The following is a 27,188-nucleotide window of genomic DNA, read 5'->3' on the forward strand; positions in this document are numbered from 1 at the left end:
AAAGAGATGGTGGAGCTGGGAACTATTGAGTCAGTCAGACCTGATTCGGCCTCGTCTGTGTTTAAACCACGAAGAAAGACGTTTACCCGCCTCACCCGTGTTATTAACGACATCTCCACACTTCACCCACCGCTAATACATTATCTCCACTTCATTATTTAAACAGTCCATCACCCACCCACCCACACACACACACACACAGACACACACCTACTTCTGAACGATACGATAGAGCCAGTGTTTTTCTCTAGAGAGCGTAACCTGTCTAACGCACATTATATATATATTTAACCATAAGCAAGACTAAAGGAGCAGGGAATTTGTGCTGACAAGCCGGTAAGGAGTATGTGTGCGACTGGGGAGAATTCCTATTGTTCTGGTATTCTGGGGCCTTGGGAAATAAGTGCTGACTGTTTGGAGTGGTTGCACAGGAAGAATTGAGCTCTTGGGACCAGGCTTAAAGCATCGAGAGATACAGACAGAGGCTATCTAGCTCTAGCTAATAATATAAGCGTATATACACAACTAGTTTATTATTGAAGTCATTACATGATAAGGTTATGTACGTGGATGGACCCTTATGGGGATAAACTGGGCTCTCTAATAGAATTCTGGTTGAAAATACTGCTGTAAATTAGGATGTAGACATTATTAAAATAACTAATTGAAATAATTTCTTTGCTTCAGACAACAAAATATGCAATTAATCCGAGATAATAAAACATACATTTTTGTCATTTCAGAGGACAATAGTCTTCATGGGGTCGGTCCCCTGTGCTGTTTTAACTCGGTCCCAACAGAGTCCTCCATCCTACTACCTTACATGTACTTTACAGGAGGCTCCATATGTGGGCATCGTTGGCAGGGCAGCAGACAAGACAGACGATTCATCGGTCCAATGTGTTCTCCTTCTGCAGGATCCTGTCTGGCACATTTAAGATGTTGAGCCATCAAACTGCAATCTAGTCAGGCCACAACAATTAAACCACACATGCCCCATTCTTCCAAATGGGGGACACTGGCTTCATTCTTCATAAAACAAAATGACTTGTCACAGCAGGCAAAAGAGCCATGGGTTGAAGAAGACTAATAATACAGGTGTTCACCTCTAAAGGTTTGGAGGCTCATCATTGTAATTAGTGAGAGTGTGTATAATATACAGTATACTGAACCAAAATATAAATGCGACATGTAAAGTGTTGGTTTCATGAGCTAAAATAAAAGATACCAGAAATGTTCCATACACACAAAAAGCTTATTTCTCTAAAATGTTGTGCACAAATGTGTTAACATCCCTGTTAGGGAGCATTTCTCCTTTGCCAAGATAATCCATATCAAGAAGCTGACATATCAAGAAGCTGGTTAAACAGATTGATCAATACACAGGTGCACCTTGTGCTGTTGACAATAAAAGGCCACTCTAAAATATGCAGTTTTGCCACACAACACAATGCCACAGATATGTCAAGTTTTGATGGAGTGTGCAATTGACATGCTGACTGCAGGAATGTCCAGCAAAGCTGTTGCCGGAGAATTGAATGTTAATTTTCCCACCATAAGCCGCCTCCAATGTCGTTTTAGAGAATTTAGCAGTACGTACAACCGGCCTCACAACCGCAGACCACGCCAGCCCAGGACCTCCACATCCGGCTTCTTCACCTGCGGAATTGTCTGGGAAGGGGGGGGGTCATTCTGATTGGCTAGGGCTGGCTCCCCAGTGGGTGGGTCTATGCCCTCCCAGGCCCACCCATGGCTGCACCCCCCAGTCATGTGAAATCCAGATTAGGGCCTAATGAATTTATTTCAATTAACTGATTTCCAAATATGAACTGTAACTCAGTAAAATCATTGAAATTGTTGCATGTTGTGTTTATATTTGTGTTCAGTATAGTTGGGTCAGTCAGTCCAATAGTACAAAGGAGACTAGGTCTCCCTCACCCTGTCCACTGACACACATGACCGGAACTCCAGCCAGTGGGAGACTTACCATTAGACAAATATATGATACTTTAAAAACAATAATAAATGTATGTGGGAACTCAGTCGGGGTCTCAACTTACTGTATAGTAGAATACACACGATTGCAATTTCTGAAAATTGATACTGCATCAGTACCCTTCCTCTTATGTCAGTCACTGACAGTCACTCAATAAGCCCATTTGAGCTACCATTGTATAGATTGGTAGGTAAATTAGTCTAGCCAGCATTCTAAACCGTGTAGTAATCATGGCTGAATTACTGACCTGGCACGAAGGACACCTCCCTAAATGTTTTGGGGGAGCCCTGACCTCCAGGAGGCCACCATTGATTTTGTTAGTCAACCAGATATCGTATGAACATATTGTACATTAAAAACGCAGTATCATATGATGCAAAATGCATCAAACGGGGATGATTTCTGTATTTTGAAAGTTACATATCTTAAACTTGATTGCTTAGAAGCAAAACATTTTGGGACTATGTCAACAATGGACTAATGAAACTAATACTAAAATATAATTTTTGGGTGGAGTTTGCCTTTGAGTTGTATTGTGTATGGCTCAATCTGTGGAAATGCTGTGATCACTCGTCTTTAACGTTGTGATTCACAGACCATAATTTGAAAACTGCAACTGAGACAGAATGATGTCAAAGGATGTGCTGAGAACCTGGCCAGGTAGGGGAAAAAATTGCCTAGTTTTCATGGCACAAAGTAAATATCTGACTGCTACTAGGATAGTATTCTGTACAAGACACAAGACCAAATGCATCACAGGAGGTTGATGGCAACTTAATTGGGGAGGAAAGGCTCGTGGTAATGGCTGGAGCATAATTCGTGGAATGGTATCAAACGCCTGGTTTCTATGGTTTCCATGTGTTTGATGCCATTCCATTTGCTCCGTTCCAGCCATTATTACGAGCCGTCCTCCCCTCAGCAGCCTCCACTGAAATGCATAAGTGAGACAACAAATACATGAAAATGTTCAATATATCTTTCGTTTTGGATCAAGGTAGCTTGTAGCTAGCTAGCTGACAGCGATAATGTGCCGGAGCTTGGAGGGATTTGTAGTCTTGTATGATGTCTACTTTGACGCTAATTTGCATTTTCGAATCAGAGTAAAATAGAGACAAATATTTTGATAAAAGTCAACTTGTCAGAGATTTACAGAGTTATCAAAACATCACGCCAGGGAAAGCCTACATGAAACACAGACAATGTTTATATGGAAAAAATCTGTTTTTTGACTGCTAGGTTTTATGTTTATTATGATTTGTCCAATGTGGGGCTAGAGTTTTAAGACTGTTTAACTTTTTAAAGTCATAAGATGTATATGCGTGGCTCGCAACGGGCCCAAGCCCGCAGCATGTTTGCCTGAGTATGGGGAAGCAAGAACACATGTGCTGGAAGATACTGGGACATCTCTGAAAAAAATATGCATTATTCTATCTCAGCTGCTGCTATAGATGTCAAAGTATAATTTGTTCATTAGACATTTCATTGCACAAATACAAACCAGTCCATGTATTCCAATGTTTTCTTACAGGTTTAGTCAATTTCACCATATTTCAACAGATTTGTAAATCAAACCATTCAAAACGAATACAATCTGAACAGCATAATAGAATATTGCACCATATCAAAGAAAAATAAATAACAATTTGCAAAACTGCAGCATCCCACAAATTGAAATAAATGTATAAAAGAAGGATGCTATTACACGTACATTTAAAGTATAACTTTTTTAATGTATTTAAACAAAGTGCATATAAATATAACCATTCAAAACGAATACGTTCTGAACAACATAATAATAGAATATTGCACCATATCAAAGAAAAATAAATAACAATGTGCAAAACTGCCGAATCCCACTTAAAACATTAAACTGGTCCCCCTTTTCTCTCTCTTCTTTAGTGCCATGTTATAACCAGCAGCACACAGCAATGCTGACCATATTTAGCTTTTGAGACATTTGCATTCAGAAATGCAAGCTGCCTCACTTTCGAGGGGCTGATGCGGTTTAGTTTTCGAGAAGACCCTCTCAGAGGGAACGGATGTGGCCACTATGCAGATTCTCCCTGTCATGACTTTAGTAAGCCGTGGGTAGACAGAGGCCTTGTTCCTCCACCAGCTCAGAGGATCTGCAGATCTTTGGAGGGGATCCTCTAAATAGGATCGGACCTCCATTATGGCATCTGCTAAGGGATTCCTTCGTGCTGCATCCCCAGTTGCTCTCTCGTCAAACAGCATCCAAACAGCAGACGTTTGTGGCACTACTGCTGGTGTTTCTCCTCTATCTGATCCCTCTTCTTCCTGTTGCCCTGGTGCCTGAGCCAGCTGACTGCTGGGGCTGTCCCTCCCTGCTGCTGAGGTTATTCTTTGAAGAGCCTCATCAATCACTCTGGCATCACCGAAGGCTAACTTCTTAAACCTGGGGTCAAGTGCAACGGTTTCTGATAGCACATGATTATATTCCATTTCTGTCCATTGATGAACATAGGGTGTCCATCAACTCTGTCACATGTCCTGTGGTTACATTTGCTTCTCTCTGGCGACTGGCTGTGATTCACTGCAGACCCTGACACAGGAGTATCATTTTTGAGGCTGTCACATAGCTGAAAGGAGAGAACAGTGACTTATTAGTTCAGGTTCATGTTCTGTCTACTGATACTACATTCTCATCTCCTGCTCATATACATATATAATACTGGATGAAATAATGATAACTGCTTACTGTACCTCTCTCCACTGATCTCCACAGTGACCTGCTCAAAGGGTTCCAGGACTCTGCACACCTCCTCCACCACCTCCAATTCATCTTGGGTCAGAGCATCAACAGGTGCATTGACAACGGCCAGGGTAGAGATGATGGCATCCTTTGACTCAAGACACCGCTTAAACATATAAAATGTTGAATTTCAACTTGTAGTACAGCCTTGTTTAAGCCTCAGCTCAGGCATCCCCATCTGGCGTTGTGTAGACTTTAGTTTTTCAGTGGAAGTATTCCACAGCTGCTTTCACTTTGTTCACAGTGGGCTTCATCACCTTCAGAGCATCTCTTACAATCAGGTTGATTGTGTGGGCAAGACATTTTAAAATGTTCATGACTTTGGTTATGTTAGCTGCATTGTCGCTAACACAACATACCACTTTTCCATCTACTTGCCATTCTCTGGCCACTCTCAACAGTTCCTCTGCCAATTTCTCTGAGGTGTGTCTGTCGCTGAACTCAAAGCAGTCCAGAAGACAGCTAGAAATCTTCAATGAAGTGACATGTAACTGACATGTAAGAAGTGGTTACCCTTGATGTCCAACAGTCAGTGGTAAGGCAAACTGCAGAAGCTTTTTTGACTCTTTCCCGCACTGAAGCCTGTGTGCTCTCATACAGTTGTGGAATAAGTGATTTTGAAAGGGTTTTCCTGCTTGGAATTGTGTACATTGGACTTAGACTATTACTATAATTTCTAAAACCTCTGTCCTCCACGATCGAAAATGGCTGGAAATCAGTGGCAATCATTTAAGCCAATGCAATATCAATTTGGCCTTGTTTTGCTACAGACATAGACTTTGGCATGAACTGTGCCACAGACGACTGCGTTGCTGTGGGTCGTGGAGTAGGCCTACTTGACTCAGTGGATACATATTCACATGTGGAGGTGCTGGCTCCACCACTATCACTAGCAGGCCCGCTAGTTTCTCGAAGCTCCACTACAGCTAGCTTCACAGTTGGGTGCACAGTTCGCATACGCCAGTGTGGGTTGTGCGTAGAACCGACTTTATTTTGGCAAATTCTACACTGTGCTCTAACATTGTCTACATTACTAAAATGCATCCAAATGCTACTGTGCTTCCAACTCATTTTCCAGCTGTTGTTTTCACAGCTGCGCTTCCTCTCTCTCCTCGGCTGCTAAGTGTGTGACTGTTAGTGAGTTGGCTCGGCCCTCCCTCACGCATCTTTGGTTCATTGGTTGACACTGCGTGTCTGATTGACAGAAACAACAGGTGAGGCTGTTAGTCTGAGCAGACAGCCAGAACGAATGTGTGCGCTTGAGCATTAAGGCCTATATTGTTTCATTTCTTTGTTTTCATTCTTTGAATTAGTTAATTCTATTCATTTAAATCTTTTGATTATTCATTTATATTAATTTTGAGATATTATTATAAATACATTCGGCTCTTCTGATATGCGAGCCAGCTCCCAACATTCACCTACAAGAGCCGACTCGTTCGCGAACGACCCATCACTAATCCAGCACTTCTTTACATTGTCATCAATATTAATAAAGAAGTGCAGAACAAGCCGTTTTAGTTTACTGCAATTGATTCTAAAACCGTAATGCCACCATAAACAGTAAGGTAGTATTTTTTTTATGTATGTGTAGATTAACCTTGAATGCTACGCTTGTTATTAACGCGCAGGGACATACTTGTTGTAGTTTACAGTATTAGTTTGACTGCCTCTGTAACGAGTGAATAAGCCTAGCCATGTTGTTTAGCCTCGCCTACTACAGTTGCCCACATCAGGTTTATCTAGCTCCAAAATCCCACTGTGCTAATATGGATTTGATTAGGCTTTTTACACAATATTTCACTGGCGAAGTTACATCAGCTATGTTTGTCAATTAACTTCATAGTTTATTCAATGAATAATGAACCTTTCGTTTGCTGCGTGTGGATTCCTGGGTATCTACCATGTGGAGCCATACTGAGACACGGAGACAAGCTGCTGGGCTCTCTCAGGGCATGTGCTGGAGCTCTGGTGGCTGCAGTGATGATCACTGCTCCAGACAAACTAGAGGTAAGATACGGCCTTCCTCATCATTATCCTATTCTTCTATTCCTTGTACATTTTTTGTTGCGTTTAGGCCTACTGCTGGTTGATACATTTGGTCTTTATCCATTGCCAAAGAATTTACCTTCAGATTTGCCAAAGATGCCAGAGGCAGCTGTGAGTCCTGGATATAACTTCATGCTTACACTCAGGTAGTCACTTACTAACTCGGAGAGAGCTACACGCTGAGTATACCAAGATTAGGAACACCTTCATAATAAGGGATCATAGCTTTCACCTGGCCAGTCTTGTGTCATGGAAAGAGCAGGTGTTCTTAATGTGTTGTATACTCAGTGTACAGAACAGTCATACTCCGATGCATATGCACACATAGACAGGCAGAAAAACACAGAGACCCAGTTGGTTGGGTTGAATGAGAATAAGTGCTCGTAATGTTTTGTACACTCTGTGTATTTCTTTAACACCTAGATAACTGGGTGTTATGTACATTTTCTTTCTTTTGTAACACCTTCTTTGTAATAAATGGAGCTATTCATGTGTGGGAGTAAATTCAACCTAAGGCTATAGAACTGAACAATGGTCACATTTGTGTCTTCATTAAGTGCTTGCATTACACAGCCAACAGATTGTGTAATAAGTGCGTGCTTTATTATAGAGCCGTACAGTGTTGTTAAATTAATTATTAAAAACATGACAAAAAAGCATCTGTCCCTTTGTTCTCCCCAGGGAGGACATCGAGGAGTTTCTGCCTGGCGATGCCCACAGTAAAGCAGGCAATCGCCTTCACATCTCAATAACGCATTCAAAAAGTGGCAAGAACACCATCCTATCCAGTTTAGCCTCCAGGGAGGACCTCATAAAGCTAGCCTGCCACAAGCCTGAGCAGATTATATTACTGTATCTTACTATAAACCTTGGCTTTAACACAAAATGTTGTCGTAAATGTTTATGAGGAGCACGGCCATTGTTTTCATAATTTGCAATATGTTTGGGTCAAGGAACATTTCAAAATCTCTTTCACTGCATATTTTTGGATTTGGTCTGACCTAATTCCTTTGCTTCTTTTAATTTAAGGCACTCTTAGCCAGTCGTTTTGTGCCTGTCTATGCTGGAATCAAACCGGTGGAATGACAAGGACAGGTAATAACTTTAGCTGTATCTCAAACTCAACCCATGGATGTTATCCTTCATGTTATCCTTTCTGCCCAAAACACAGAGGGCTCATGAACCTCCCCCTCAAACTGGCCAACATGGACGTAATGGTTATTACATGTTCACAGGGATACAGACAGTACACATAGACAAGTGTGTGTATAGCATTCAGGGAATGGTCATCATTTTGCATGATGCAGAACTGTAATTTAGTGGCTGCCTGAACACAGTTCTTTTGCAGTATTTAAATTGGTTTGATTTTGCGGACATTTTTGTTAATGTTTTGTGTTGTTTTTATCCCTCAGTTTTCCAAGGAGAACATCATCAGGTTAAACCAGTCCTTATTCCCTCCGTTAGAGGAAAGGATGAACCAGTATTGTAGAGGGTCATGACGATGCAGTGGTGTTTCTGAACAAATATAACTGGATCTACTAGGGTTGCAATTTCAATTGAGAATTTTGTTTTTAGTGTTTTTATTACTTTTAGATTTTGTGATAAGACATAGACAATGTAAGTCAAATGTATAATTTGCCCTTTGCACATTCACTGCAAATCCACTGTAGCCCATACAATCAACAGTAAGAACTATATAATCTGAGGAGACGTTGGAATATCAGCATGTAACTATATCTCCCATGTGAGGTAACTGGCCTTGATGGACTTCCTTGTGGAAAATCAGTCTTTGAACACGCCTCACCAATTTCCAGCAGCGATCCATTACCCCTGAGCCAGCAGTGGCAGGCGGTGGGGAAATCAGTAAGGCACTTCACAGAAGTACATAATATAACAGGCAGTGGAGTCACGCTAACCTAGCAGAGGTCCTTCAGCTCTTCCAGGACAAGGATGGAGTACCCCTTTGATGTTACCATAGAAATGGCTGTTTGAACTCTGCACGTTCTTCTCTCCTTCTGAGGAACCATTTAATTTCCTCCGGTCCTAGGGTATCGACGTGCACTGTGTTCAAGATCATCCCCCACCCCCCTGGTGGTTGAACACACACACACCTCCCTCCAGATCTTCTGAGGATACCAAGGCAAAATGTGCTGTTTAATTTACTCACTGCCTTCAAATCTAGTAGCAATTGCTGAAATAATCTAACCCCAAAACAAAGAACCATATCTGTCTATTAACACAAGGCTGAATTATCATAACTACAATCCCAATGTGACTGATAAAAGCATAATTGTCCAAAAAGACTTTGGATGAGTTGAAATAAATATGTTTGGCACTGCACACTCATCAGCATGAGGGCAAAGCGCAGATCTGTACAGTAAAGCTGAGATTTAGCTTGATCAGAAACCACACAATGACTATGTAAACATTTCCGTGATGTCATAGAAACGTCAGTTGTATCACAATCAGTGTGTCAAATGAATTGCACATCAGTTATACACCACCAGCTAGGCCACACAGTCCTGTAAGTAAGCAGGATTTACCATCCACACACTAAAGTGAAGTAACCATGGTGTTTTCCTACCGCTATCCAGCCTCCCTGCTGTTGCTAATAACGAGCCAAATTTTTGTCCACAGTTGTAATTAACACCTGGGGACATAGATTCCCTGGCTTCTGGTTTAATATTATTGAGGTTCTCTCTCTCTCTCGGAGGAGGAAAACTCTAAATAACACTAGAAGACCAGAGGGGCTATTCTACAGGGAACGTACCAACTAAAAGAAGCATCTGTACATTTCATTATTCCACTGCCTACTGCAGTATGTTCTCCTCCGTCTAAAAAGCACACACCTGGAAACAGTTACGTGTGTGTGCAGTTGATTGGATAAAGGCTTTGCATTATGATTGCAAACCCTTGCATTTATGTCGCAATCACTCGACGGTGAGAGGTCCTTAAAAGTCCAGCAGCTACATTCATTTGAATAACAAATGAAAAAGCAAATTAAGTAATATGATCATCAGATGTCCTACCAGACATTGCTGTTGCACTTGTACCATTCAAATAAGGCTGAGTGGGGGTAAGTATTGCACTAGGTCACACAAACATTCAGTTCAAGAAAAACATCCTCCCCTTGTCCCGATCCTGAACCTAGGACTTTTGACACCCTATGGTCCTATCTAGTGGGCAACTTTTGACCAGACACATACAATTGAAGTCGGAAGTTTACGTACACCGTAGCCAAATATATTTAAACTCAGTTTTCACAATTCCTGACATTTAATCCTAGTAAAAATTCCCTGTCTTAGGTCAGTTAGGATCACCACTTTATTTTAAGAATGTGAAATGTCAGAATAATAGTAGAGAATGATTTATTTAAGCTTTTACTTATTTAATCACATTCCAAGTGGGTCAGAAGCATACATACACTCAATTTGTATTTGGTAGCATTGCCTTTAAATTGTTTAGCTTGGGTCAAACGTTTTGTGTAGCCTTCCACATGCTTCCCACAATAAGTTGGGTGAATTTTGGCCCAATCCTCCTGACAGAGCTGGTGTAACTGAGTCAGATTTGTAGGCCTCCTTGCTCGCTCACGCTTTTTCAGTTCTGCCCACAAATTTTCTATAGGATTGAGGTCAGGGCTTTGTGATGGTCACTCCAATACCTTGACTTTGTTGTCCTTATACCATTTTTCCACAACTTTGGAAGTATGCTTGGGGTCATTGTCCATTTGGAAGACCCATTCGCAACCAAGCTTTAACTTCCTGACTGATGTCTTGAGATGTTGTTTCAATATATCCACATAATTTTCCTTTCCTCATGATGCCATCTATTTTGTGAAGTGCACCAGTCCCTTCTGCAGCAAAGCACTCCCACAACATGATGCTGCCAACCCCATGCTTCACGGTTGGGATGGTGTTCTTCGGCTTGCAAGCCTCCCACTTTTTCCTTCAAACATAATGATGGTCATTATGGCCAAACAGTTCTATTTTTGTTTCATCAGAGAGGATATTTCTCCAGAAAGTACGATCTTTATCCCCATGTGCAGTTGCAAACCGTAGTCTGGCTTTTTTATGGTGGTTTAATGAGCATTGGCCTCTTCCTTGCTGAGTGGCCATTCAGGTTATGTCGATATAGGACGTGTTTTACTGTGGATATAGATACTTCTGTACCTGTTTCCTCCAGCATCTTCACAGAGTTCTTTGCTGTTGTTCTAGGATTGATTTGCACTTTTCGCACCAAAGTACATTCATCTCTAGGAGACAGAACACGTCTCCTTCCTGAGCGGTATGATGGCTGCGTGGTCCCATGGTGTTTATACTTGCATACTATTGTTTGTACAGATGAACGTGGTACCTTCAGGTGTTTAGAAATTGCTCCCAAGGATGAACCAGACTTGTGAAGTTCTACATTGTTTTTTTATGAGGACTTGGCTGATTTCTGTCAAGCAAAGATATACTGAGTTTGAAGGTAGACCTTGAAATACATCCACAGGTACACCTCCAACTGACTCAATCGATGTCAATTAGCCTATTACAAGCTTCTAAAGCCATGACATCATTTTCTGGAATTTTCCAAGCTGTTTAAAAGGCAGTCAACTTAGTGTATGCAAACTTCTGACCCACTGGAATTGTGATACAGTGAATTATAAGTGAAATAATCTGTCTGTAAACAATTGGAAAAATGACTTGTGTCATGCAGAAAGTAGATGTTCTAACCGACTTGCCAAAACTGTAGTTTGTTAACAAGAAATTTGTGGAGTGGTTGTAAAACTAGTTTTAATGACTCCAACCTAAGTGTATGTAAACTTCCCACTTCGTCTGTATGGGCCTAGGTCTAAGATAAATAGGGTGCCATATCTCTGAGGTGCACATGTGCATTGGCAGGCCTGTCCATGCAGCGCTGTGCTGCACTCCACTTCTCTGGCGTCCGGGATCAGAGAGGCTGGGCTGGATGTGATGGACCAGCGGCCAAGCAAACACACGGCGGTTGCATCCCAAATGGAACTCTAAATAGTGCACTACTTTTGACCAGAGCCCTGGCCACTGGTCAAAAGTGGTGCACTATGTAGGGAATAGGGTGCCATTTGGGACGCAGCCCCGAGTGAAAGACGAGATAAACAGCTGGCTTCTATCACTGCCAAACTCTGTTGTGGATGGATCAAATAATGATCAGCCACTGATCACAGGGCCATGGATGGAGGAAAATAATTAGATTTATACACATTGTCAGAATACCAGTCAAGTAGAATACAGTTCTAGTGGTCGTCGCTGTAGTTCTGTAGTTGGTTCTGGTAGTTATTGGAAGAAACAGTAGTGTTGTTGTAGCTGGTACCCCACACAAATCAGATCATTATTTGTTTACATTAGAAAAATTTGTTGAAACAAATTAACACGTGGTAACAAAAATAACGCATGGTATAAAATGCAACGCATAGTGGGTGTGTGGGAACACGCAAAAATAAATCAGCATTCAGCATCCATCATATAAATGACTGAACAGGGGAGAGGGAGTACTCCTTAATATTCAGAGATTTGCTAATGGTAGTTTATGACAAATAGGATGATGGATATAGGAGTTAAAGGGAGAATAAGATACATATTAAAATAAATGTCACTGAAAATCTGAGATCAAATGAAGAGCTAAGCTTAAAGCTAGTCTGGGTGATGAAGATTTGCTGCTGGCTGTGGCCACAGGGGGATGAGCCGTGTGTGACTCAGTGACTCTGTACTGACTGCTGGCATTAGACACGGCAGCTCTACTGAACATCTTAATACAGCTCTATTTGCTAATAAAGCCATGTCTTTTCATGTCGGTTGTCCACTCAGTTTCATTGCTTCTTGGATGTGCAGATGCCTTTTACAGAGACCCCGTAGAGTCTAAATAATGAACAGTGATTAAATGATCATCGGTACCCTGCAAGGGTAACACAGGGTCATTGTAGTGCCCCGGAGAATAAGACCAGAAATGCCCCAACTTGAGGTGGACCTTGTGCTAATCAGTGCATCGAGTTGCTCTCCTCTCCTGTACAATGTGCTAGGTTTCTCCTCTATATATACTGGTTACTTTATATATTTAAGGACTGGCCTCAACAATCACCTTTGATTCATATTGCTCTTTTTACAAATACATTTGTCAAAAAGTGCTTTAAAATACATTTTAGTCCAAATAGCAGCATCTGCATAAACCCCTCAGGGAGCAAGTGTAGGCAATGCAATTTACTGGATATTTTACAGGATGTGTTCCTGAGAGGCCAAATACTAAAATTTCTGTTATTACAGCTCACCCAGTGAAGTCACATACACACGGATCTACTTTACAAGTCACTTCTACCCACAAGCCCAGTTAAAATGCCAGGTCGCAGTTGTAAATGAGAACTTGTTCTCAAATGGCCTACCAGGTTAAATCAAACATTTAAACAGATTGTTTACATACCCACTAAAAGATTGGTTCTGGATTCCTCCGTTACCCTCCCCTAGTGTTAAGCAATGATGTGCTGGTCCTGTGGAGAGTCTGCCTCTGCCGCCGCAGTGCTCCGGTGGCCGTGTCTCCCACCATCTCTCTCACACCTGCAGAGCTGGGACAGGGAGGAGCAGCAGGGCTGCAACCAGGGCTTCCATAGGACGTGTCCCGGGGCGAGCTGGTCCTGAACGGGGGTGATGGACTCCTTATGGAGAGACACCGCGGCCAGGATCTTCTCCAGGACCGAGTGGAAGGCAGGTTCCGTGTCTGGGGTCAGGGGTGTGGTCTCAGAGGGGTCGCGGGAGAGGTCAAAGAGCAAAGGGGGGTCGTGGTAGGTCACGTAGGATGTGGTGCAGAAACAGGCATGGGTATGCATGCAGGCTGTCCCGTTCTCGGGGTAGAAGTCCGGAGTGAAAATGAACAACTTCCATATTGAATAACCTTAAAGATTTACAATGAATTACAACCACCATAGTAGTTTACGTTTCAAGTTTACTTGCTTACAAAAACCATTGGAATTATTACTCAAATCATTACTAGCAGCACTGCTACTGCTAATTCAATTGCATTCTTAAAACTATTACATTGGAAATGTGGACTTACTGTTGGGAGGATGCCACCTGACAGCGTTGAGGTAGGCGTTACAGTAATGGAAGAGAAACTCGTGCTTTGATCTCTCAACTTTCCCCTGCAGCAGGGGCATGAGGTCATGACCGTCTATCACTCTAGGAAGAGAAGACACACACAAACAACACAATAGATTATCTCTGAGACACAGACATGGAGCACACTGTAGGAATGATCCTTTGGGTAGGCAGCGAGACCTCAAAGGCACATGAAAACCTTTGATCAAAGGTTTAGATCTGCCTGATCCGTTTTGAGAGCTTTTTCATTAGCTGAGATTTTTTTCGAGCAGGTCCCTTGTGACACCTATTGTGAATATAATGTCTCTAGCTAGGGGGTGATTCAGAGCACAGAGTGCATATCATTTCTATGGTGACCTAGATTCCAAACGCTGTAGTTTTGACTGACAGACGAGGCTGCTAGAAAACCTACCAAGTGCTTTGGGCTTACCCATAGCAATAGAAGTCAATGAACAAACGAAACCCCTCAGACCTCAGCAATATTCCCAGCACTCACCTGTCCCCCAGTGCCATCCCTCCGGCTAGCTTCACCACAGTAGGGAAGATGTCCATGTTGCTGGTGGGTTCATCAATGTCTTTCCCTGCAGGTAACATCCCAGTCCAACGGAGCAGTCCTGGAACTCGGATCCCCCCCTCCCAATTGGTGGATTTCCCGGCTGCTCAGAGACAGATCGAAGCACTTTGTGAGGACTGAGAATATGGGAAGTCCTTTATCACTCGACCCAAAATATAAGGCTTGCCTTAACCTTTCATGGAAACATCTCGTCTCTTAGGATATTTAAATAATCTGAGCTATTTATCTAGTGCTCTATCTATTTATCTATTATTCTATACATTGACTGGCTCTGACTTCCCATTTACATTCCTATTAATATACCCTACTAAACCACTGCAGATGCAAGCTAAAGCCTCTCTGCACATGCACTTCTAGGTTGAGTATTGTTTCTCCTATTAAAAAAAATTGTAACATATGAACAAAAAAAATCTGTTTTAACCGAAAATTCGACATCTGGCTGTTCGGTCTCTGTTGACCTGTTCTTCTGAAGCTGTAACAGACCGTACCTTTGTATATCCCGTTCCAGCCTCTGTGCACCTCCCCCCGGACTGAGATCTCCTCAAGGTGTGCACCCTGGTCTGAGGTCAGGTACACCAGTGTGTTCTCCCTCAGGTTCAACCGGTCCAGAGTCTGCATGAGCTGACCTAAGAACAGATGTTATGAAACATGACATAATAAACTCAGCAAAAAAAGAAACGTCCCCTTTTCAGGAGCCTTCTTTCAAAGATAATTCGTAAAAATTCAAATAACTTCACAGATCTTCATTGTAAACGGTTTAAACACTGTTTCCAAGGCTTGTTCAATGAACCATAAACAATTAATGAACATGCACCTGTGGAATGGTCGTTAAGACACTAACAGCTTACAGACGGTAGGCAATTAAGGTCACAGTTATGAAAACTTAGGACACTAAAAGAGGCCTTTCTACTGACTCTGAAAAACACCAAAAGAAAGATGCCCAGGGTCCCTGCTCATCTGTGTGAATGTGCCTTAGGAATGCTGCAAGGAGGCGTGAGGACTGCAGATGTGGCCAGGGCAATAAATTGCAATGTCCGTACTGTGAGACGCCTAAGACAAGGAGACAGGACAGACAGTTCATAGTTCTCGCAGTAGCAGACCACGTGTAACAACACCTGCACAGGATCGGTACATCTGAACATCACACCTGCAGGACAGGTACAGGATGGCAACAACAACTGCCCGAGTTACACTGGGAAAGCACAATCCCTCCATCAGTGCTCAGACTGTCCGCAATAGGTTGAGAGAGGCTGGACTTAGGGATTGTAGGCCCTCACCAGACATTACCGGTAACAATGTCACCTATGGGCACAAACTCACCATCGCTGGAGCAGACAGGACTGGCAAAAAGTGCTCTTCACTGACGAGTCACAGTTTTGTCTCACCAGGTGTGATGGTTGGATTCGCGTTTATCGTCGAAGGAATGAGCATTACACCGAGGCCTGTACTCTGGAGCAGGATCGATTTGGAGGTTGAGGGTCCATTGTGGTCAGGGGCGGTGTGTCACAGCATCATCAGACTGACCTTGTTGTCATCGCAGGCAATCTCAACACTGTGCGTTACAGGGAAGACATCCTCCTCCCTCATGTGGTACCCATCTTGCAGGCTCATCCTGACATGACCCTCCAGCATGACAATGCCACCAGCCATACTGCTCGTTCTGTGAGTGATTTCCTGCAAGACAGGAATGTCAGTGTTCTGCCATAGCCAGCGAAGAGCCCAGATCTCAATCCCATTGAGCATGTCTGGGACCTGTTGGATTGGAGGGTGAGGGCTAGGGCCATTCCCCTCAGAAATGTTCGGGAACTTGCAGGTGCCTTGATGGAAGACTGGGGTAACATCTCACAGCAAGAACTGGCAAATCTGGTGCAGTCCATGAGGAGATGCACTGCAGTACTTAATGCAGCTGGTGGCCACACCAGATACTGACTGTTACTTTTGATTCTGTTCAGTGACACATTATTCAATTTCTGTTAGTCACATGTCTGTGGAACTTGTTGAGTTCATGTCTCAGTTGATGAATCTTGTTTTGGTCATACAAATATTCAAACATGTTAAGTTTGCTGCAAATAAACACAGTTGAGAGTGACTTTTTTTTGCTAAGTTTAGGTGAAAGTCAATCAAATCTTCCAACCTTTCAAATATAATTAGTGTGGACATTTTAAATCTTCCAACCTTATAACTTATTGGACATAAAAAAGAAGGCCATACAGCAATATAAAGTAAATATCAAGTCTTACCTACACTCCAGTCTACTTCGTGGACAGCATCTCCATAGATACCGTGCTGACTGGTCCCCTGGAAGGCTGGCGATGCAAACATGGCCGTGTGCACTTGGATGAAGGAGAAGAACAACAGGAAGGGTAGTGCAGAGTTTCTGTCAAAATAGTCAACACACACAGTGTAAATGGAAGAAAATAATTGTATGACAACAATGCAAACTACTGTGTACAGTATGCTTTCATTTTACAGACACAGTCACCTAGGACACCAGACCTTTACACACACTTTCCTTACATGCCCTTCAGAGTTTCTTCCCACATGCAAGACACAAACAAACATCAATAATCAAACACACTCACGCACACACAAACACTTGATTTGGCTTCTATTCCGTCTCAGTCTATCACGTAATAGGGGAAACATACATTTTAAAAACTCAACACACACCTTTCTAAAAAGTCCACTGCTTCATCTGTCATTCTCTGGGTCAGGTTCTCCGAGACATACGGCTGCTCCACCACTTCCCGGTTCCTCATCAGAAAGCAGTTGAAGTAGGGGAACGTGGCGACGAATGTGCCAAAGATGGCCGCAGCCGCGCCCACCAACGCCACCGCGCTCAGCACCAACTTCCTCCGCACGGTGACCACACCCCTCGCATGCAGGAGGGTCACGGTAGCCACACCCACTCCCAGGGTCTTGTAGGGTAGAGTTGAGAATCTTTACTATCCTATATCCCTGAGGGACAAGTTTCTTTATAGCTAAAAGGCCAAACAAACTACATACAACAAACATTAAAACTAGTCTGATTACCAGTCCGTTTATGCCATCATGCCAACTCCTTATCACTGTGTTTGGCTTGACAGTGACAGCAATGGAGTTGGCAAGAGCAGAAACAGATCCGGGACCGCATGCTACACCAGGATACATAAATAAAAGTTAAAATACTCAACGCAACACTGTAGTAAAAAGCATGAGCTGAAGCACATCCCAAAATGGCTGTAGAGGTGCTGACTGGTTGGAGAGTAAACTGTAGACAAATCTAATGCATTTAGAAAACCCTTTTTTTTTACATCAGTAGATGTCACAAAGTGCTATTACAGAAATCCAGCTTAAAACCACAAGCGGCAAGCAATTCAGATGTAGCAGAACGATTCTCTATACAGTGGGGCAAAAAAAGTATTTAGTCAGCCACCAATTGTGCAAGTTCTCCCACTTAAAAAGATGAGAGAGGCCTGTAATTTTCATCATAGGTACACTTCAACTATGACAGACAAAATGAGGGGGAAAAAATCCAGAAAATCACGTTGTATGATTTTTTACGAATTTATTTGCAAATTATGGTGGAAAATAAGTATTTGGTCAATAACAAACAAGCAAGATTTCTGGCTCTCACAGACCTGTAACTTCTTCTTTAAGAGGCTCCTCTGTCCTCCACTTGTTACCTGTATTAATGGCACCTGTTTGAACTTGTTATCAGTATAAAAGACACCTGGTCCATAAGCTCAAACAGTCACACTCCAAACTTCACTACGGCCAAGACCAAAGATCTGTCAAAGGACACCAGAAACAAAATTGTAGACCTGCACCAGGCTGGGAAGACTGAATCTGCAATAGGTAAGCAGCTTGGTTTGAAGAAATCAACTGTGGGAGCAATTATTAGGAAATGGAAGACATACAAGACCACTGATAATCTCCCTTGATCTGGGGCTCCATGCAAGATCTCACCCTGTGGGGTCAAAATGATCACAAGAACGGTGAGCAAAAATCCCAGAACCACACGGGGGACTTAGTGAATGACCTACAGAGAGCTGGGACCAAAGTAACAAAGCCTACCATCAGTAACACACTACGCCGCCAGGGACTCAAATCTTGCAGTGCCAGACGTGTCCTCCAGCTTAAGCCAGTACATGTCCAGGCCCGTCTGAAGTTTGCTAGAGAGCATTTGGATGATCCAGAAGAAGATTGGGAGAATGTCATATGGTCAGATGAAACCAAAATATAACTTTTTGGTAAAAACTCAACTTGTCGTGTTTGGAGGACAAAGAATGCTGAGTTGCATCCACCCCCATGCTACTGTGAAGCATGGGGGTGGAAACATCATGCTTTGGGGCTGTTTTTCTGCAAAGGGACCAGGGCGACTGATCCGTGTAAAGGAAAGAATGAATGGGGCCATGTATCGTGAGATTTTGAGTGAAAACCTCCTTCCATCAGCAAGGGCATTGAAGATGAAACGTGGCTGGGTCTTTCAGCATGACAATGATCCCAAACACACCACCCGGGCAACGAAGGAGTGGCTTCGTAAGAAGCATTTCAAGGTCCTGGAGTGGCCTAGCCAGTCTCCAGATCTCAACCCCATAGAAAATCTTTGGAGGGAGTTGAAAGTCTATGTTGTCCAGCAACAGACCCAAAACATCACTGCTCTAGAGGAGATCTGCATGGAGGAATGGCCCAAAATACCAGCAACAGTGTGTGAAAACCTTGTGAAGACTTACAGAAAACGTTGGACCTCTGTCATTGGCAACAAAGGGTATATAACAAAGTATTGAGATAAACTTTTGTTATTGACCAAATACTTATTTTCCACCATAATTTGCAAATCAATTCATAAAAAAATCCTACAATGTGATTTTCTGGATGTTTTTCTCTAATTTTGTCTGTCATAGTTGAAGTGTTCCTATGATGAAAATTACAGGCCTCGCTCATCGTTTTAAGTGGGAGAAATTGCACAATTGGTGGCTGACTAAATACTTTTTTCCCCCACTGTACATGCGGTTTAGATTAAACCCTGCATTAAAGACAAACATGAATTGTCATTATTGTCAGCAGAACATATATTTTTGATTTTAATTTAAAAAGGTTCAACCAAAATAGTGTATGTCGTAAACATGTATCGTACACTGTACATCACCTTGAATGGTATGTGTGCTTGGACATTGGTAAAGATGGAGCCCTGGCCGGGCTGACAGTCACGTAGATTGGTCAGGGTTATACCGTAGAAGTGGTCGAAGCCGTGAGCACTGGGGTGGTGACAGAAGTCGTCGTTCCTCTCACAGTGAAGACCAAGGTGCCATTTTCCTACAGTGGAAAGAAGTGGCCAGGTGACGGACCTTATAGACTGGCAACTTAAGGCATCTTCAAAGAACAACGACCTTGAAATGCAACACAAAGTGTTTTCAACAGTGGAGAAAAAAGCTTGATAAAGCCAATTATTACATTTAATAACATGTCAACTTGGGTTACTGAAAAGCCTGTGAGGCATATTGCACATCAAAGAACAAGACCTTGAATGTCAACTCACATGTAAATGTGCTGTAGGCTGTTGTCTGGGCAACCATTGAGAAGCCAATACGAGTACGAAAGCTATTATTATACTGTTCAAATCAAATCAATCATGTAGCCATAGCTATACAGTCAGAATTTTAAAGACATTCAAACAAAACAGACACATTGCTGCAACCAATCAAATTAACTGTCACTGCTTCTGCGTGTTCCCTATTCCCAAAGTGAGAAGTATTGATACATACTCATGACGATAATAAATGGGTTATATGTAGAGTTTTTCATGGACCTAAAGACGCTTTACATAGTAACAAAGGAGAGGACTTTGGCTCACCTATGAGAGCAGTCTCGTAGCCCAGTTGTTTGGCCACCTTGGCAAAGGTGACTTCTTCACTGGGAAGACCGCCAGATGCAGCAGAGATGATATAAACCCCTAACCGTCCAAGGCCGGCCATACCTGTTCAAGACAAAAAAAAAATAGGATCAAAAACGGATATCAAATCACAAAGTGGGGAGAGTAACAAAGTATAAAATTATACAATGGAATGATGATGTACTATTCAACCTGCTGCATTGTGGGCAACATGCTAGTTATCCTGTCCTATGAACTGCTCTCTCCACATAGCCTAACTAATGCATCCCTAACACCACATAATACTAGTAAGGCCTATCAATACAAGCTAGTGATCTGTTACTTGATCAAATTATAGTACTAGGCAAAGCTTTGTGTCAAACCCCAGGAGGATAGGCTACACGTTGAGCTCTTGCTGTTGTTGTTGTTGTAGTATTTTAGTAGTATTGTAGTAGTATTTTACTGCTATTGTGTTACTATTTTGACTATTTCACAGTAAAGTCTACGCCCGTTCGGCACATGTGACATATAACATTTGATTTGTTGTTTATGACTCGCCTCACCAGATCGTATCGGGTATCGACCCGTCAGGAAGGCTGCCCTGCTGGGCGTACAGAGGGGGGCCGCAGCGATGTGCTGCGTCAGCCTCACCCCCTCCTGAGCCAGCATGTCGATGTTGGGGGTCCTGCAGACACAACAACACAACACATTACCACCCAGCTGGGCTCATCATCTGGAAGGAGGCGTTTTAGTTGTGTTTTAAAAGGTGAGCACAGAGGCACAGCAACAATTAGAAGTCAGAATAAAAGGAATATAATAGAACGTTGTCTTCCGAGGATGTACATTTTTGTTTGGAATCACAGCGACAAGTGAGAAGTCTATGTAATGCAGGAAAGCCATGCTTAGAAACATGGGAAAGAACATAAAAAAAAAAGTCTTGTTGCAGTTTATATCACTGTGACTTACCGCAAGGTTGTGTTCCCATAGCAGCCCAAGTCTCCAATCCCCAAGTCATCGACCATCATCAGGACAAAATTCGGCCTTTTGTCACCATTCAAGGCATAGCACACGTCAAACAACAACAGTAGACCTAGACAGCATGGGATCCATGGGGACTTCATTTTTCAAATGAACACTGGAGAAGCAAAGACAGAGGCAATACGAGAGATTGGATAGGGTCAAGCACTTCAAGTTCCTCGGCGTGCACATCACTGAGGACCTGAAATGGTCTCGGCACACCGACGTCGTGGTGGCTGAAGAAATTCAGCATGGCCCCTAAGACTCTCAAAAACTTCTACAGATGCACCATTGAGAGCATTCTGTTGGGCTGCATCACCGCCTGGTAGGGCAACTGCTCTGCCCGCATCATGGCTCTCCGGAGGGTAGTGTGGGCAGTCTAACGCATTACCGGGGTCACGCTGCCTGCCCTCCAGTACATCGACGGCACCCGAAGTCAAAGTAAAGGCCAAGAAGATCATTAAGGACCTCAGCCACCGGTTCACTCGGCTGCCGTCCGACAGACAGGGACAGTACAGGTGCATCAAAGCTAAGACAGAGAGATTGAAACTGCTTCTATTTACCAGGCCATCAGACTGTTGATACACAAACACACACCTCATACTCACAAACAAATGCACATACACGCACTCACACACATTGAACCACTGGCCACCTCTCATTTCACACTGTCTATTTAAATACTTTATCCCTGAGATAGCACATCATAATATGTATTTATCCTACTGTACATTGTTTTTCAGTTACTGTTTATACACAGGGCATACAGTGGGGCAAAAAATTATTTAGTCAGCCACCAATTGTGCAAGTTGACTAAATACTTTTTTGCCACACTGTATGTATTTATACAGTGGATTCTTGACATAGCTTACTCATATATATGTATATAAATATAATATATATAATATATATATATATAAATATAGTATATATATATATACACAGTACCTTCAGAAAGTATTCAGACCCCTTGACTTTTTCCACATTTTGTTAGGTTACAGCCTTTTTTCTCAGCAATCTACACACAATACCCCATAATGACAAAGCAAAAAAAGGTTTTTAGAAATTTTTGCAAATGTATTAAAAAATTATTATTATTTCAAATTTACATAAGTATTCAGACCCTTTACTCAGTACTTTGTTGAAACACCTTTGCCAGCGATTACAGCCTTGTCTTCTTGGGTATGACACTACAAGCTTGGCATGCCTGTATTTAAGGAGTTTCTCCCATTCTCTGCAGATCCTCTCAACCTCTGTCAAGTTGGATCGGGAGTGTCACTGCACAGCTATTTTCAGGTCTCTCCAGAGATTCAGAGATCAGGTTCAAATCCGGGCTGTTTCATCAGACAAGAGAACTTTCTTTCTCATGGTCTGAGAGTATTTAGGTGCCCTTTGGCAAACTCCAAGCGGGCTGTCATGTGCCTTTTACTGAGGAGTGGCTTCCATCTGTCCACTCTACAGTAAAGGCCTCGACACAATCCTGTCTCAGAGCTCTATGGACAATTCCTTTGACCTCATGGCTTGATTTTTGCTCTGACATGCAATGTCAACTCTGGGACATGACAGGTGTGTGCCTTTCCAAATCTTGTCCAATCAATTACATTTTCCAAAGGTGGATTCCAATCAAGTTGTAGAAACATCTCAAGGAAGATCAATGGAAACAGGATGCACCAATGTCGAGTCTCATAGCAAAGGATCTGAATACTTATGGAAGTAAGGTATTTCTGTTTTTATTTTTTCGCTTTGTCATTATGGGGTATTGTGTGTAGATTGATGAAAATAATTAATTTCAATCCATTTTAGTAGAGGGCTGTAACATAACACAATGTGGAAAAAGTCAAGGGGTCTGAAAACTTTCCGAATGCACTGTATACTGCTGTACATATAATTCTTAGTTGATCTTGTGTGAATCCTGTGTATATAGGTATAGATCGCATTTGATTACTGCTACAGGGCTATTTGGCTTGCTAATCAGATTTGCCCTGCCGTTGTCTTTTTTCTCTCCTTACATTTTAATTGTTTGACATTTTACTGCATTTTTAAGAGGTAGTAACATAAGAATTTTGCTGCACCCGCTAATCTGTGTACGGGACCAATAAACTTTGATTTGAAGAAAGCTAGAGCAAATGTTACTAATGCGACGTCCCAAATGGCACTATATACACCTATATAGTGTACTACTTTTGAACAGAGCAAATAGACATTTTAGAGCCCTAGAAACCATAGATAGCTACAGTTTAGGCCAGGATTCCCCAACTGGCGGCCTGCGGGTGAATTTATTTGGACATAAGACTATAAAAAAGAAAACATTTTAATTTTGGAAATCTGCTCCGAAGTATTCCCACCCATAATAGAGATATGTATCTGATCGTATACAATTGTAAGCCAGGTTTGAAATGATTATGTTTTAGACAAATATTATATGCGTTTGGGCTTCTTGCTATCAATCTGCAGTATACAAATTAAAATGTTCTGGCAACCTGACCATCAGCTCAAGAAAGAAAATCGTCCCGCGGGTGAATCTAGTTGATGATCCCTGGTAAAGGCTATGCCCTTCTGTGCCTTAATCAATAAAGGATGATATAATAGCATGCCTGTTTACTGAATCATGCTGTTTCTTCACCATGTCTGAAATCGCTCACCATCTTGCTCAGAAACCAATAACATGATGTGTCTAAACTACAAAGCCAAACATGCATGCAGACAGTACATGTCTGCTGTCTCCATATACTCTTACGTGGCGATCAATACTATATCGCCAAACTAGACTATAGAGAGGGCGAGAAAGCCAGAGGGGCAATTGCTGAGCATAATAATTAAAGTGGTTATTGGCTAAGCATTCATGTGTTTGTTCAAAAGTCAAATGCTGGTTCCTGAGTGTTAGCTGGCTACCAACCGGTAACAGAAAGCATAGGCCAGTGCAACTCATAAGACAAGGTTTTGACGGTGGCTACTGCCTACTACAACTATCCTGCAAGTTCAATAGGAACGCTCCTACAAGCAATACGCGTTCAACAATTTCCCAAAATACCAACATAAAGATATCTGTTGAATTAAGATAGAATACTTTGTTGTTGGCAAGTCGTTCAAATCATACCTTCGTGGATATACATGTCTCGAAATGTTTTACTAGAAACAGGAAGTACGTTTTTTTTGTCAACTGTCATGTGACTAGGAATGAAGCAGTCTCATTGGATTATGGTTAATCCAAATATTTTAGGTGACCTGTGAGCTGCCTAAATGTAGTGCAATCAAAACTAAAATACTGTAGACTTCAACCCTCTATGGTGCAATCCTACAATCCAATGTGCAGCCTTAATCCCTGCCAATATTTATTTAACATGTTTAGATACCCCTTGAGTCAGGAACATAAGGTCCGGAAGCCCAAACTAGTGGATCATATTAATAAAGTGAGACAATATTCTTCACACGCTGGTTCATTACAGATTACACCTTTACAATTCATGTTTTAGTCAATGTAATTTACTCTGGCATAGGCCTACAGTAGAACACTGCAACCAGGGGTTCCATCGTGGTCTATGTCCTGCCTACATTCACAAGATTCACTTTTCAGTTTCCGACCAATGCTGTTGTCCCTGCCTTGAAGACAAAGTTCCAGGTGTATGTTCTTGATGCCCCTCTAGCAGAATAGGACATGACTGTTCATACATAAATAGGAGGCATAGAATGGAAATGCCCTAGATGTGCTGTAGAACAAAATTATGTTATCATCATCTGTGGTTGGATGAACTGAACTGGTCTACAGGCATTGACCAGTTATCTTTTAGATACTGTTGAAAGAGGAAACTGTGATGGTAGGTCAAGTCTGGTTTATACACTGGTCAGAGGATTGACCATATAATTGTAATGACTTCTAAATTCTATTAATTCTGGGATGACTTCACATTCAAATTATCCATGGTTGATTCTCATAACAGACTCTGATCACAATGTGATATGAGTAATATTGAATATTCACACTTGTGCTGTTTTTGGTCTATCAAATATTAATTATTCCCACTGTAAATCCCTCAGCAAAGTGATTAACTAGTATGCATGGTTGCAGATGAGTGTCCCTGAAGTCTAAATACTCATTACAAAATGTAGAGCTTTCGGGTGTGATTTTTGTATTGATGCTTGCAAGCTGATTATTCGTTTGATGTTGAGCTGCATATTCCACAGGAGAAGCATATGACTGAGTGAAAAGAAAAGAGGGGTGAAATCCTACAAACACATCAATTGCTTGTCATGGAAATATTCCAACCATGTGAAATTGGCATTTGAGGAAATGGTAATACGACATTTCCGTTGGAATATATACCCTTATGAAAAGCTAGCTTAGATTTAGATGATGGGGATGGGTGTGGGTGTTTGTTTGTTACACGGCTTTTCATTTAAATTTTTTTTTTTTTTTACAGCCGTTTGTAATACAAATCTGTTAAGGGATTTTCCATATATCCGTTTATTTTTTCTGTAGTTCTGCAACCTATTCCTAGGAGAGAACTATGCCTCTGTGTCACCTCTCTCCCAGGTCTGGTCTCCTATGGATAAATACTGTCATCTGTTGTCTAAGCCATATATTGCAGAACAGGGGACTGAGTCGGGATCTATATGCACGATAGGCATGTTTACACTAGGAGATGTTTGAAACTGTTAACTGATCATTTAATAGGCCTGTCCTACCCACTACCCAGTAAAACTCTACATTTTCCTGCCCACTTAGATATTGAACAGCAACAGATATGTTCTTTAGTCCATACAGTCAAACTCCTGTGAAGGTTGTACCATCTCAAACTACTTTTCCTGTAAGTATCCAAGTGAACACATTTCCACCAATGGTAGATGTATAAATTGCAAGGCGTGTGTGGTGTGTCATAAATCACTCTGTATGCCATGCATATACGTGAACTAGGCCCTGACAGGTTTGTCTCTCTGTATATTGTCTGCCTTAGGACTCACACCATTAGCTGTGTGCATGAGCATGCAGGGGACATCCTATTGGCTGTCTGGCCCCCACAGTCCAAGCAGCATAACACACGGCAAGAAGCGAGTATCAAAGCATTACGTCTGTTCTTCCTATCCAAGGCCTCGTCAAAGTGGGGCGGCAGGGTAGCCTAGTGGTTAGAGTGTTGGGCTAGTAACTGGAAGGTCGCAAGTTCAAATCCCTGAGCTGACAAGGTACAAATCTGTCGTTCTGCCCCTGAACAGGCAGTTAACCCACTGTTCCTAGGCCGTCATTGAAAGAATTTGTTCTTAAGTGACTTGCCTAGTTAAAGAAAGGTAAAGTTTTAAAAAATATTTAAAGACACAATCACTGTCACAGACCTCTTTTTAACAGTGGTTTTCTCTCTGGCCCCAGTATGTACAGTACAATGAGACTGTAGCAATTACTGATAGGATCATGTCCACTCCCATTACAAAAAGACACACCATGGTTTATGAAAGGTATTCCAATTCAAGCTGATGTAAAAGCACCTACGGTACAACTCCAATACTACATGATATTGTCAGGTTTAAGCTGTATGTGAGCCCAGGTTTGAGCTCCTCGGATTCTGTGATCATCTCTGTTCTTCATGCATCCACACACAGCTTTGGTGGCGGCCACTCATGAATTCAAAGTACACTCATCTACAGAAATAGAGAGAGAGAGAGAGAGAGTCTCTTCTGAATGTGTGTCCATTGTACATTGTTCACATAATGTGCATCCCATAGAGATGAAACCAGTTCTGTCTATGGTGTATCCAGTGTACTACAATTCACAGAATCACAGGCCTGATGGTAACACGACAGCACCACAGGGAATCGAGTTCCAGACCAGAAAA

General features: G+C 42.1%; 1 protein-coding gene across 4 annotated transcripts; it reads right to left on the bottom strand.

Annotated features, from left to right (window-relative positions):
* Positions 1–784: 784 nt before the first annotated feature.
* Positions 785–24,542, bottom strand: LOC118370200 (steryl-sulfatase-like). 4 transcript variants are annotated; one of them, XR_008095484.1, is made up of 13 exons: positions 24,464–24,542; positions 21,316–21,484; positions 20,913–21,034; positions 20,332–20,454; positions 19,627–19,793; positions 17,166–17,413; positions 16,736–16,872; positions 14,984–15,121; positions 14,418–14,577; positions 13,881–14,002; positions 13,251–13,718; positions 4,721–4,875; positions 3,512–4,596 (listed from the first exon to the last, which is right to left on the bottom strand). XR_008095484.1 is itself a non-coding variant. In XM_052499115.1 (12 exons), the coding sequence occupies exons 2-11, from the start codon at positions 21,468–21,470 to the stop codon at positions 13,297–13,299; spliced, it is 1,794 nt and encodes a 597-aa protein (XP_052355075.1). In that variant the 5' UTR covers positions 21,471–21,484; positions 24,464–24,542; the 3' UTR covers positions 785–925; positions 13,251–13,296. The 4 variants fall into 4 exon arrangements, 3 of the variants coding, with proteins under 3 accessions (XP_052355075.1, XP_052355074.1, XP_035610968.1); XM_052499115.1 differs by lacking the exons at positions 3,512–4,596; positions 4,721–4,875 and adding an exon at positions 785–925; XM_052499114.1 differs by having other exon boundaries at positions 3,512–4,875.
* Between the last annotated feature and the right edge of the window lie 2,646 nt (positions 24,543–27,188).

The sequence above is a fragment of the Oncorhynchus keta genome, chromosome 37 (genome assembly GCF_023373465.1).
Source record: "Oncorhynchus keta strain PuntledgeMale-10-30-2019 chromosome 37, Oket_V2, whole genome shotgun sequence".
NCBI lineage: Eukaryota > Metazoa > Chordata > Actinopteri > Salmoniformes > Salmonidae > Oncorhynchus > Oncorhynchus keta.

Coding starts and splice junctions, on each gene's coding strand:
- LOC118370200 (XM_052499115.1), bottom strand. CDS start 21,470: ATGAAGTCCCCATGGATCCCATGCTGTCTAGGTCTACTGTTGTTGTTT. Junction 16,873..17,165: donor GCAGTGGACTTTTTAGAAAG/GTGTGTGTTGAG, acceptor CTATTTTGACAG/AAACTCTGCACTACCCTTCC. Junction 14,003..14,417: donor GGGATGGCACTGGGGGACAG/GTGAGTGCTGGG, acceptor TTCTCTTCCTAG/AGTGATAGACGGTCATGACC.